Below are 13575 nucleotides of genomic sequence, written 5' to 3' on the forward strand. Positions count from 1 at the left end.
ATACCAAACACCATGGTACCTTTTATGTTGACATAAAGCTTGGTGATGATTACAAACTTCAGCCAACTGTACTGCAAAGCACTCAGTGTGCTAAGAAAAATTTAATTGAAAATTTTTTCTATATACAAAAATAAGATTTTGTAAAAATTATATTTACAGCAGTTAGAATTAAGAATAACTGATTTGTTATATAGATAAGACAAATCTGTCATTTAGGTGAGCCTTAAGTATATGCAGGAATTTATTAAAGACTTGGATATGGCTTGTGTTTTTAATAGCTAATCTTGTAACACATAAATAGTGCACAGCGGATGTTATTTAAGTATTAAAATCGACTAAACACTTTTTGCCATCACTAATATGGTTCTAAGTGGAGAAAATATCCCTACTTAATGACGAAGAAAGTGACAATTCTCAACTTGCCAATTAAACTTGAAAAATTGAACTTTGTAACTGATAAAGAAACTAAGTGAACTAACCTGAACATCTTACATTGAAAAAAATGTTTAGCAGAACAAAAAATACTGAATTTTTTAATACAATTTTGATTTCCTTGTGATCATAAATGCTTCATAGTTTTAACCAACAATTCCACATTGTAATTTTATAATTTTTACATGCTACCTTATTAGATTTCAACTAATGATTTTAACTCCATAAAATTCCAAAAATCTAGAATCACCAAAGTTCCGATATGTTTGGATCTCGGACTTTGCACTGTACATGTAATAATCTCGAATAGTTGGATGTAATTATTTAGAAATGTTTTAATGGCATACGGAAGAAGCAGCATATGGGGCCAGCTTTTAATATTACTTTTTATCCTAGCTGACACACATTTCATTGAGTATACTCCAACTGCGCGAATGAAAATCCCCCCCCTCGTCTTGATATAGTGCAACTGCACTAATCAAAATTTCTCCCCCCCCCCGGTTGCCTACAGGGTTGCAATTTTACTTTTCGAAGCCAAGAGGAAAATAAAAATAAAGAAAGAGAATGACATATCACAATAACACTAAAGAATATTTAACAAGCAGGCTAATTACTTGAGCAATGGTAATAAATGCGAGAGCTAACAAAGAAAATAAAAGGTATTGCTAAACATAACATATTAGCATTACAAACATCTTTCATTAATTACAATAAAATCATGAATCAAATAATTGTAAAGCATACCAATTATATTTTTTATAAATTACATCAATAATAGTCAAGATGTCTGAACTAAAATGGAAAATTTAATATAGTTCACTGGCGTGCAAAAGATTATTCTGTATCAAAGTGTCTTAAAGTGTGCTAGAAATATTTTTTATTAATTAAAGTAATCATGTAAGTATTTACAGAAATTAATAGTTAAATTAAAAAAAAAAAGCTTAGCATGAAATCTATTATAACAACATTACTATGCATTTGGAACCCTGACGTATAAATTGTAAATAAATTTAAATTATTATGCTAAGAAGTTTTTTCTAAAATTTATCTAGAAGAAAAGAATTAGATAAACAGTTCTGCAAATTTATATAATCAATCAGGTCTCTCAATAAAAACTTTTTTTTAAAACCAAAATTGGGATGCAAAAGTTATACTTGGAAATATCTGAACATATAATTAATCAAAAAACAAATTAATAACAAGCTAATTAACAGCAACATTAAGTTTAATTTCATTCAATCTAAAACAAGCAATCGATCAGGAGCTCCGCATAACTGAAGTTAAATTGCTATTTTACATAGATTTCCGTATAAAATAAATATCTGCACTTGTGAAACAAGTGAATAATATACTGATAGTGCACAGGAATTAAAATACAGTGGTTAAAAATATAACTACTTGTCAGAAGGTATGCAAAGTTACCATAGCTACAGAAATTGAATGATTACAGAAAACTCATTAAGTTAAGCACTGTGAAAAGAAACTTCTGGAATAAACATGTTAAAAAAATAGATGCAGAAATAATCCTTAATTTATTGATATATTTATAACTCTATGCTTTTGGAAAAGGTTACATATAATTTGGACCAAGATATCAATCATCGAATCGGAGTTAATTTCTTTCCTTATTTTTTCTTATTGGAGGGATTTGTAAAAAGATATGCTAAGGCAAAGGTGAAAATTTTTGCAATATTTTTAAAGAATAAATTAAAATATTTTTGCTTCATGAACTGAAAGTTTTACAATATATTTTTAAACAGTAAATAGTACAAAAAAAGAAAGAGCTGAGGGATCTCTGGGATTAGAAACTTGGGTCAAACTGCCAATGTTTAGTGACTTTTCCAATTGATCATAAGACCTTTTGAAATTAGGCTGAACACTATATTAAAGATAATAGAAGATACAGCACACATAAGAACAAAAGTGGGCTGAATTAGAGATTTACATGTTTGGTGAATGAGTTCAACTTATCTGTATGCCATTATGAAATATTAGGAACGTAGCATAAAAGCATCAGTGAAGAAGGTAATGGCAATCTAAATCCTTGTAATCTAAGGCTGCGTTCAGACGGCGGCGTAAAGGACATACAGGTGTAGTCATAAGGGCATAAAATACGGGAATTCTATTAACACTTGCGAGAATGGGGTGTAAGCCGTAGCCAATGAGAGAAGCTAAATTTGCACATAAGGGGATGTGTCTACAACTTTCCCGCACTGTTCTCCTGCTCGATCGATTTCCCGCGTTTGGTCTGCTTGTTTTGTAAGAGCGAAATCTTCTGTAAAAAGCCGCTTCATTTTAGCTTTGCTCCGATTGGCCGACGCTTATCCCAAACTCTGCGTAAAGTTGAAAACTTTGAACCCTATACCACAAGCTCTAAATCAGATTTTGTGACGTAGCACAGACTGGTTGCCTTGGCAATGGAGCTCGGCTTTAACCACTTATGCCCTTTACACCCCCGTCTGAACAAAGCTTTAATGTATAAAATTATCAATATCTGCTATTAATTTCAATATTGCTGAAAATATTAGAAATGAATTCTATTATAAATCACATGAATGTGTTGCATTATAAATTACAACAATTAGAAATATTATTAGCATGATTTAGTGACCATCTTTGTAAACAAATAATTTCAAATAATTAATTTTACAAAAATTAGTCTGATATTAAGTTGGAAAATAAGCTGCATACTGAAGATTAAGCTTTACCAAGGTGTTGGAAATATCTTCTGTTAACTAGAGTTATGATGCAATAATTTGTAAAATTATCATTTAAATATAGATTGGCATAAATACAATACAAATTATATACATTCTAGATACATGAATACTTGAATACAGTGCAACAATATGTGAAAAAGGAATGGATAAAAAGGGAACTGAAAATCCCCAGACATGAATATAAGCGAGTTCGATTTTTTTTGTTAATTAAGAAAATTTTGCAGACTCTCATAATTATCAATTTATTAATTAAATGTGTATTAGAAGTTAAATGTATGCCAAAGTACATCAGGTACAGTAACTGGAAAACAGAATAAATATTTACGTTTCTAGTATTAAAATATGGACTTTAAGAAAATAACCTTAAAATAACTTCAATGACTAAAAATGGCAAAAGCTTAATACGGCAATATATTGCAATAATATTAGTGTCAATTTAGAACCACTTAAGAAATCGAATTTTTAGATTTAATAAAGAGAATTGTTTAAATTAAATTAGAACTGTTTACCTAAAATGGTGAATTTGAAAGTTAAAACCATTCTGCTATCTAAGAAGATTTGTTAATATTTATCTAGATGAGAAATTTGTTCGAGGTGCGCTACAAATCTGATATTTGATAGCTTGATTATGTATCAGTTTTGTGTAGGTCATCAACGTATCAATTTAAATATTCAAAACTGGTGTATATACCAGCAACTAAAATCTACAACTTGGAAAGTTTTTAATTCTTACAGAGAATAAAAAGGATCTGGCTTATCATTCCTTTTAAGCATCACAGAACTTTAAAATGAGTGTAAAAGAAACTCTTTTTTACTTTAGCAGACACCAGACTTTAAACGAATATTCGTTTTGTATGCACAATTTTTTACAATATTGATAAAAGAAAATAGAGGCTTGCAGTATCACTAACTGAACCATTAATGGCAATAAATGACTTTTTGTAGCACCCAATCTTCTTGGGAATTCAAGTTCTTAGAAAGAGGGAACAGGAAAAAGTCATGCAGTTCATCTATTAGATAAGGGGGGGGATCTTTGATCAAATTTCACACAGTTTGTACACTACCATTTCATTAAGCCAACACAAATAACTCTGTGAAATAAGCAAGACAATTCTAGAAATTTTACATTTTTGATACTGCTGTGGATGGAAAAGAGAAGTGGCAGCAGCCTAGCTCTAGGCTTATTTAGTGGTTGTTTTAATAATGAAGTATTCAAAAAAAAATTTTATTACCTTTTATTTCTAGCATTTTTTGTTGCTCTTCTCGCCACATTTTAATTTTCTGTGGTTCTTCACGATTTGCAGAACGTGATGGCGTAGTAGCAGGAAAAGGTTCACTAGGTCCATTCATATGCTAAAAATTTTAATATATAATAAAAAGGAAACAAAATCTGAGATAAATTTTGAATGACTAGAAAAATTACAGATGACTGAATTCATGCTTAGTTTATTTTCTAATTAAAAATCCAAAAAATTAACAGTTGGTAAATATTACTTCAATAACAGGAAAATATACAAAGCAACTCAAATTATATAAATACTCCTTAGCCTCCTAAATGTGAAGACAACACTGGTCCTCCTAAACTATGCACATAATGACATTTATGGTCTGAGATAAAAATAACCGGTCAGAATTATTCGAAATTTTATGCAAATACCTGCAATTGCATAGGTATTGTGCTTGGAGATAGAGAGTTAGAAAAGTGTATTAAAAGGCAGATATCACAAAAGATATAGAGCACAAATGTTTACGAGTGGCAAAAGAAATGTTCAGTGTGCTGTCTGTCCTTCACATTTTAATACAGGATGAACTCTTAAAATACATCCTCAGCAACAATGCAAAATGTTATTACAGTCAAAAGTCGTTAATTCGAACACCCATAATCCGGACCTCAAAGCTACAAACTTTCTGCGCATGCGTCGAAGAAAGTTTGTAGCTTAGGTGTTTACGCATGCGTGTAAGACCTTTACAGCTGCGAATATGCGTGTGCACATAATACGTTTACGCATGCACGTTTAATGTATAACGGACAATATAAGCCAAGCTAAAATTATCTAATTCAGTTAATGTTGCAGATTGCGTTGTTCCTTAATCTTCGAACTGGATCCGGCTTATTATTTTTTGCAGACTTTTAGAGCAAGTTTATAAAAGTAAGCTGGAACTTTCGATTATGTCAAATAGAATTTCCGATATATATTTACTAATATGTAAAGGATCTACAAAGTGAAAGTATGTTTTGAAGTACATTAAACAGAAAGTGGAATTGCTACAAAAAATGGATAAAGGCATATCCTTTGTTTATCTAAACTTTCACGTTTGTTTATCTAAACTTTGTTTATCTTTAACGCAGAGCAATGAATTGGAAGTTGATCTGTCAACACTATCCTTATCTTCAGGGCAGATGTTTTTATTTTATTTGGCTTATACTTCCTTACCAAGTGTAGTATTTCATCTCGATGTAATCTGTCTTTGATATGATTTAAATCAAGTTCCTCGTCATTATAATTTGCTTCTGATAGTGAAGAAAGTGACAGAGGTTATTGAAAACGAAAAAATTTCAATTGACAAATTAGTCTGTATTCTCGACACAGCAATTATAGGACTTGAACAGCGGAACTTTGTAACTAAACAAGAAATTATGTCTGTTTAATAGAATTAAAGAGAAAGTATTATCACATGAAAGGAAGCCCGACGAGTCCGGATTAACGACTTTTGACTGTATAGTGATATTCAGGATACAATGCACAATGCTAATTTTAATTCAGGTTATTTAAAAATTATCAATTAAAAAACATTCTTTGCACGTCTTGAATGGCAAAAATCACATAGGGTCAGATACAGTTAAAATACTGTTGTCACAGGAAAATGGAAAATGATAGCTGATTATTTTATTATTTCTAAAATTACTTGAAAGTAACCGCTTCACTGACACTGGAATGTGGGATATAGTCTAACACTGGATGAATATAGAAGGATGATGATACTGTTAAATTTTTTTAGATTTTTATCGATGGCCACCGACAGAACAGAAGAGAAAAGCTTTCAAAATGCCCAATTTTTTTTTTTTAAAAAAGAGAAAAATATGTACGGTTAAAATTAATATTACATTATGACCTGCACTTGTTTCCCTCAGTACATATACCAAAATTACACAACCTTTATGGAATAAAGAGGCATCTGCCATAGTGCCCATGAAGTTTCAATCACCAAGATCAGTATTCATGTTAATATGCAATTTTATACAGGATACATAGGAAAACCAATTTAACCTGAAAATTCTTGCGAATGGAGAAAGCTACAGCTAACAGGGTTCGTACACATTTCTGCATACAGAAATTAAGAACCTTTTAAGGACCATTAATGAAAAAAATTAAAGACCTATGAGCAAATGGGAACCGAATAAATTTAATTAAAAATATTATTCTATGCCTGAATTTCACTTTTGTAATATCATCTTAAAAATAAAATAGATCCCCAAGTAGTATGCATTATTTCTAAACATGAATTAATGAACATAATTATGGTCAAAAGTCGTTAATTTGGACACCCATAATCCGGAATGATCTATAATCCGGACCTCAAAGCTACAAACTTTCTGCGCATGCGTTCCCATGATGCATGCGCATAGGCGTTTACAAGTGCGCGTAAGACCTTTACGGCTGCGAATATGGAAATGCGCACAATACGTTTACGCATGCGCATTTAATGTATAACGCACAGTATAAGCTAAGCTAAATTTATCTAATTCAGTTAATGTTGCAGATTGCGTTGTTCCTTAATCTTCGAACTGGATCCGGCTTATTATTTTTTGCAGACTGTTGGAGCAATTTTATAAAGGTACGCTGGAACTTTCGATTATATCAAATAGAATTCCCGATATATATTTACTAATATATAAAGGATCTACAAAGCGAAAGTATGTTTCGAAGTCCATTAAACAGAAAATGGAACTGCTGCAAAAAATGGATATAGGCATATCCTTTGATTATCTAATCATTCCGAAATATGTTTATCAATTTCACGCTGCTCTGCGGGGGGAGAGAAACGACGCGGCACGCAATGAATTGGAAGTTGATCTGTCAGCACTATCCTTATCTTCAGGGCAGATGTTTTTATTTTATTTGGCTTATAATTCCTCACTAAATGTAGTATTTCATCTCAATGTACTCTGTCTTTGATATGATTTAAATCAAGTTCGTCATTATAATTTGCTTCTGATAGTGAAGAAAGTGACAGAGAGGTTATTGAAAATGAAAAAATTTCAATTGACAAATTAGTCTGTATTCTCGACACAGCAATTATAGGACTTGAACAGCGGAACTTTGTAACTAAACAAGAAATTATGTCTGTTTAATAGAATTAAAGAGAAAGTATTATCACATGAAAGGAAGCAATTTAAACAACTTACATTGAAAGAAATATTTAATAAAGTAAACAAATAATTTTAATTTTATAATTTCTGCATGCCATCTTACCAGATTTAAACTGATGATCTATAATCCGGAAAAATCGATAATCCGGAATCGCCGAAGTCCCGACAAGTCCGGATTAACTTTTGACTGTATTAACAAGTTTGAAAATAAAATAAACTCCATGCAGTTTACCAAATAGAATTAAATATTTTACATTTATAATGGGTTGGACATATTTGAAAGAAGATACGTGACATTTAGGTTTTACTAATAGTTAGCTTTATGTTGATTTTTTTATGTCTCATTTTGTCACATACTTGGTCAGTCTAGAGGAAAGGTTCTCAACCGGTGGTACGCAAGAATAAAATAGGTGGTACACAAACAAGCAAAGTATTTTGAGCTATTTATTTCAAAAATTAAAATTCCAACATCCTGATTGAGTTTTTCCTCTAACACTCTTAAATTTATGCGACCTGAGCTTTGTTCAAGATTGGTGGTGGTAGCAGTACTTTGTAGTAGTGGTACTAAAGGTTTTCAATTTTTTTTTTTATATGGTACATGTTAGTCAAAAGGTTCAGAACAGCTGGTCTAGAGGTTTAGTAAATAGCAGGTAGATTTTATGTCAAATGGCATAGGTTAAAATGAAAAGCAAGATCATAATCAGCATTATTCATAACAAAAGATTGAATTTTATCACTGCTGTTGCTTGTCTAGAGAGAGACCTGCTGATTAGATCAAACCTGAAAGGACTGATGTAGGCACAGTTAGCATGTGTTGAAAGTTAGTCAGGCTCTGTTTGATGCAGTTAGTGTCATAGCTTTGCGTAGAGTTCCAGGGGTTGTAACCCAGTTCATATACTTTCAGGTTTCAATAAGCCATTAAAGCAACAGGGGTGATAAGTTGTTTTGTATTATTTTAAGTCTTACTAGATGCAAAGAATAAGTTATACTTAAATTTCTACATTTTTGCGTTTTATCTTGTGATCACAGTGAGTATTAATGAAAAGCAATAACTCGCTTTAATATGTAGAGATGTAAGCAGTTAGTTATAAATAATTAAATTAGGTAAATAGTTAACCTTAGTCATTATGTATTTACATGGCCACTATTAATTTTTTTAACAGCATTTGTTAAAAAAGACCTATTAAAATCAAAATCTAATAAAAATTCAGTTTAAAATGAATGTAATTTACAACACTGATTCTTAAAGGATATTAGTATAATTACACATTGAAAGCTACAAAACATTTATGTTTTGTAACAACAACACTCAACAAAATATTATCCGTCGTTTTAATTTGAAGCCTTCCCAAACATTTTGGCTAGTTTATACAGATTCCCTTCTCTTTAAGCATCTTTTCTAACAATAATTAGAGATTTGTCTCAATATGCAAACCAATGCTCTTGCTAGTTTCTACATGCTTTATCTCCTAACTTGTCAACATCTCCACAATGTACCTATGAGGGTTTACTTGATCTGGTAAAAGTTAAATAGTCCAACCCCCCCCAATAGACGTGAAGCAAATTATCACTATGTTGAAAGTACCTACAATATCAGACAAAGGTTTAAAAAAGCCTCTTATTTAAAAAGAACTTGGAACAAACATAAAGGCATGTTCTGATGCTTCAATTACATCTCATGATGAAATAATTAAACAAGAATAGTCAAATTCAAACTAAAAATGTAGACTAGTGGTCAAAGATTACACAACTTAATTTTAATTTAATCTGGCTCAGTAATTCTATCGTATGAGGAAACAGAAATGGAAAATTATAGTAAAGGTTGAAATCATAAACAATTGGGTTATTTCTATAATAATAACTGCACATATCTTTGAAGAATCCTTTTCTTTATGTATTCAGTTTCTTTCTTCAATATGTTTAATTTCCATTTTAGAATTTTTGGACTTAAGGATTTCTGTTATTCTAAAAAACACTAAATGCATTTAGAATGTATAGAAAAAGTGATTAATTTAATTTCTTTAGTAATATGGATTTCAGAAGAAATATGGAATATATATTATAAAGACCAGTTATAGAGCTGGTGTGGCAGAATTTTTAGAATTTAGTGACACATCAAACAACAAAATCTAGAAATGGCAAAACATTTAGAATTTACACAGGCATTGGAAGCAGAATTTAGAAAGGCACTATGCAGTCGAATTTAGGATCCACAGAGATTGCATCAGATGGGAAAATGCTTAGTGCCAGCTCTGTATATGATGCATTAAAGACATATTAGATGGATCTTTTAAATTGTAAGTTTTCAATTTCTTTATTAATAAAAAAATCCCTTTCTATAATGCCTGCCCAAGTGATAAGATTAGAAGCATTTTTGATATTTTCCATCCTTGTGTCTAGTGAAAAGTAGAGAAAATAAAGGGAAGATAAACATGTTAAGAAAAAGATTCTAGTATCTTGAGTAAAACATTCAAATATTATGTCTTCATTGTTCTTCCAGATGTTCTCCAAAAAGTAAGAAATTCATTGCAAACTTTCTGTAAAATACATCCATTACGTGTTGATACCATGGAGACATTTTTCATTTTGTCACATATTTATCGAATCTTCTAGAATCGTGGGTATATAAATCTTTCTAAATTTTCCAAGCTGCAATGTCAAAAATACTGCAGAAAAATTATCCCAACCAATTCTGTAACAGCAAAAAGCCAAAAATATTTTGAGGGGAAAAAAAAAAAAAAAAAAGGAAAAAGTGCAAAATTAATTTTATAGGGAAAACTGATGCATATTCTGAGAATTTTGAATATTCTGAGACAATTACATGGGAAATACGCTTACTATGAAAAAATTAAAAGCAAGATATTTTTAATTAATTACATAGTTAGTTTTGTTTTTGCTAAGAGATGTTTCGTAAATTATGCTTTATAGCTTTATACATTGCCAGAATAAAACTTTATAATATGACAGCGAAAAATAAAAATGTTTTATTTTACTGCTATTTTTTAAATATAATTCCAATATGTTACCATAAAATTTATTCCAATATGTTCCCATAAAAGTTATGATGTTTTAAAAAAAATCGTCGAAAAATTCTCAGATTTCGGAATTAAAAATTTTCTATAGAAACTGATCTTAAAATCACCAAAATGTTGATAAGTCACCAAATTTAGAACCGTTTAATAAAAGAATTCACATCCCCAAAAGCAAAAATTGTTTAAGAGCTCTTTATTACAATGAATTTCGAATGCTTATGTTTCACTTCTTGCTTAGAAACTCGAGTATCCCATCATTTATATTAGAAATAGAAACAAATTAATACCCATGATCCTACTCAAAAGATAACCATATACGACAGTGAATCGCCATAAATATTCCTTTAAAATGCTAATTTACATTCAAAATGGCAGTCGTCAAAACAGACAGAAATTTCAGATGATTAAATTTAAGAACCTTCTACTGATTTTGGGCAAAATTATGGACTTTAAAGGATCAAAAATCGATTAAAAAAAATTAAGGACTTTTAAGGACTCTTAAGGACCGTACAAACCCTGAGCTAAGTAAGTGAGGTAACAGTAAAGTGTCTACGCCCGACCTAATGCAAACAACAGCAGCACCCCTAGTGGCGAAATTTAAAAGACAGGCAAAACAATTTGAAAATGAAAGAGATAGAGGAAAATTTCCAGTTAGAAAGTTTTAGAGCATCAATTAATAATTATGAAATGACATTTGGTTCATACGGATAAAGGCCCATTTCCACTGCTGCGTATGAGCTGCGGTGTCTATGTGTTTCTCCAATCAGCAAGCGAATTCACTTTGATTGATATCTGCAATTCGGTCGATGTGCGGTGATGGATGACGTACGGAGGAGTTCAACAATGTTCAACTTCTATCCGTATGCCTGCGGATGCGTTGGGGGTCACGTGGTAAAAAGGGAGCAATCAGGTGTTGTCACCAAAAATTATCCACTTGCGCTACGTCTAAACTTCACGGTTGCAGTGCCATGCGCTACAATACAGTCAAAAGTCATTCATTCGGACACCCAAAATCCGGAATGATCTATAATCCAGACCTCAAAGCTACAAATTTTCTGCGCATGCGTTGCGTTTACGAGTGTGCGTAAGACCTTTACGGCTGCAAATATGTTTGTGCGCATGCGCATGTAATATGTAACGGAGGTAAGCTAAAATTATCTAATTCAGTTAATGTTACAGATTGCATTGTTCCTTAATCTTCGAACTGGATCCGGCTTATTATTTTAAAGCAATTTCATAAAAGTAAGCTTGAACTTTTGATTATGTCAAATAGAATTTCCGATATATATTTACTAATATGTAATTTGTATCTACAAAGCGAAAGTAGGTTTTGAAATCCAAAATCTGTTTATCAATTTCACGCCGCAGATTGGAAGTTGATCTGTCAGCACTATCCTTATCTTCAGGGCAGATGTTTTTATTTTATTTGGCTTATACTTCCTTACCAAGTGTAGTATTTCATCTCGATGTACTCCGTCTTTGATATGATTTAAAGCAAGTTCCTCGCCATTATAATTCGCTTCCGATAGTGAAGAAAGTGACCCAGAGATTATTGAAAACAAAAACATTTTGATTGATAAATTAGTCGGTATTCTCAACACAGCAATTATAGGACTTGAACAGCGGAACTTTGTAACTTAACAAGAAATTACGTCTGTTTAATAGAATTAAAGAGAAAGTATTATCACATGAAACGAAGCAACTAACATTGAAAGAAATGTTTAATAAAGTAAACAAATATTAAGCTTTTTCTTTTTGTAAGTTTTGATACGCTTTAGATCATAATTGTTCTTTATTTCATAAATTACCGTTTCATATTTTTAATTTTGTAATTTCTGTATGCCATCTTACCAGATTTAAACTGATGATCTATAATCCGGAAAAATCGATAATCCTGAATCACCGAAGTCCCAACGAGTCCAGATTAACCCTTTAAGCATGCTTGACGAACTCACCTCGTCATCGGAGTGTTGCGCCGTACCCGTGTTTGACGAGTCCTACTCGTCATCCAATTTTAAAGTCCGCATTTCAACGTGTTTGACGAAAATATCTCGTCATATCCTTATGTTTTCAAAAATTGTCACTAGATGGCAATAGTAGTTCCGTAAAGTGAAATATAATTTCTTGGGGAGACTTTGGTGTGTTTGATTTTTGCATTCTGGTGAAAATGGCGAGCTGTAGCGGTGTTTCTAGCCGCTTTTCTGTGAAAAGACCGTTGCTAGCGAATGATTCTGATTCAGAAGATAACATTTTAGATTATTCTGATTTCGAAAGTGGATCGGATTCCGATGCAAGTATTGACAGTTATGAATCAGATGAGGATATGGATAAGAATTTGGATTCGGTGCGCCAATGGTGTAAAGTTTCAAGTGCAACTCCAGCTCCACCACGTTTTCAATTTGATGGAATGTCTTTACTTAGTTATTACTTTCTTTTTTTAGATTTTATTTATTGTAACATGCGAGAGAATATATCTCCAATGCAGCGCGCCCGCTTACTCCTTCCTACTATCGCGAGAAACACTCCCCACTGCAGTGCACGCGCAGGAGCAAACGCTACACGCTTAAAGGGTTAACGACTTTTGACTGTATAGAAAGCGGTAAAGAGTCTCATTTACGCCGCTTTGCATCTGCGAGTGCAATCCAGAGCTGTAACTCGAGAAATAAACAATCTCGTTGTTAGGCGACATGTGCACCACGTTATTTTTATTTTTGATCTCGTTGTTAGGCAACCTGTGCACCAGGTTTTTTTCATTTTTTATCTCATTGTTAGGCGATGTGTGCACCACGTTATTTTCATTTTTGCGATAAATGCCTATCGACATGGTGTTCACGTTGCTCACGGTTTGAGACAAAAGCATCTCGACGTGCGCGGCACGTCTTTTTAGGGCAAGTGGTTAATGGCAGCAGAAAGTAGCGATGAACGCTGGCTTACGGAAAGAACGTTTTGCTAAAAAATACTTATTTCTGAATTAACATTATAACGAGAAATCTGAGTACTGAAAAAGACAGCAACCAGC

At 32.0% G+C, this 13575-nt stretch overlaps 1 protein-coding gene across 1 annotated transcript in view; it reads right to left on the bottom strand.

Annotated features, from left to right (window-relative positions):
• The window catches only part of Clc (clathrin light chain), a 46704-nt gene that overhangs the window by 12570 nt on the left and 20559 nt on the right, over window positions 1-13575 (bottom strand). The window contains exon 3 of the mRNA XM_035363780.2: window positions 4385-4505. Coding sequence (XP_035219671.1) covers window positions 4385-4505 — 121 coding nt within the window. The remainder of the gene's footprint in view (window positions 1-4384; window positions 4506-13575) is intronic.

This window comes from Stegodyphus dumicola, chromosome 8, assembly GCF_044657685.1.
Source record: "Stegodyphus dumicola isolate Sdum_Otavi_A_Nest chromosome 8, ASM4465768v1".
Classification (NCBI taxonomy): Eukaryota; Metazoa; Arthropoda; class Arachnida; order Araneae; family Eresidae; genus Stegodyphus; species Stegodyphus dumicola.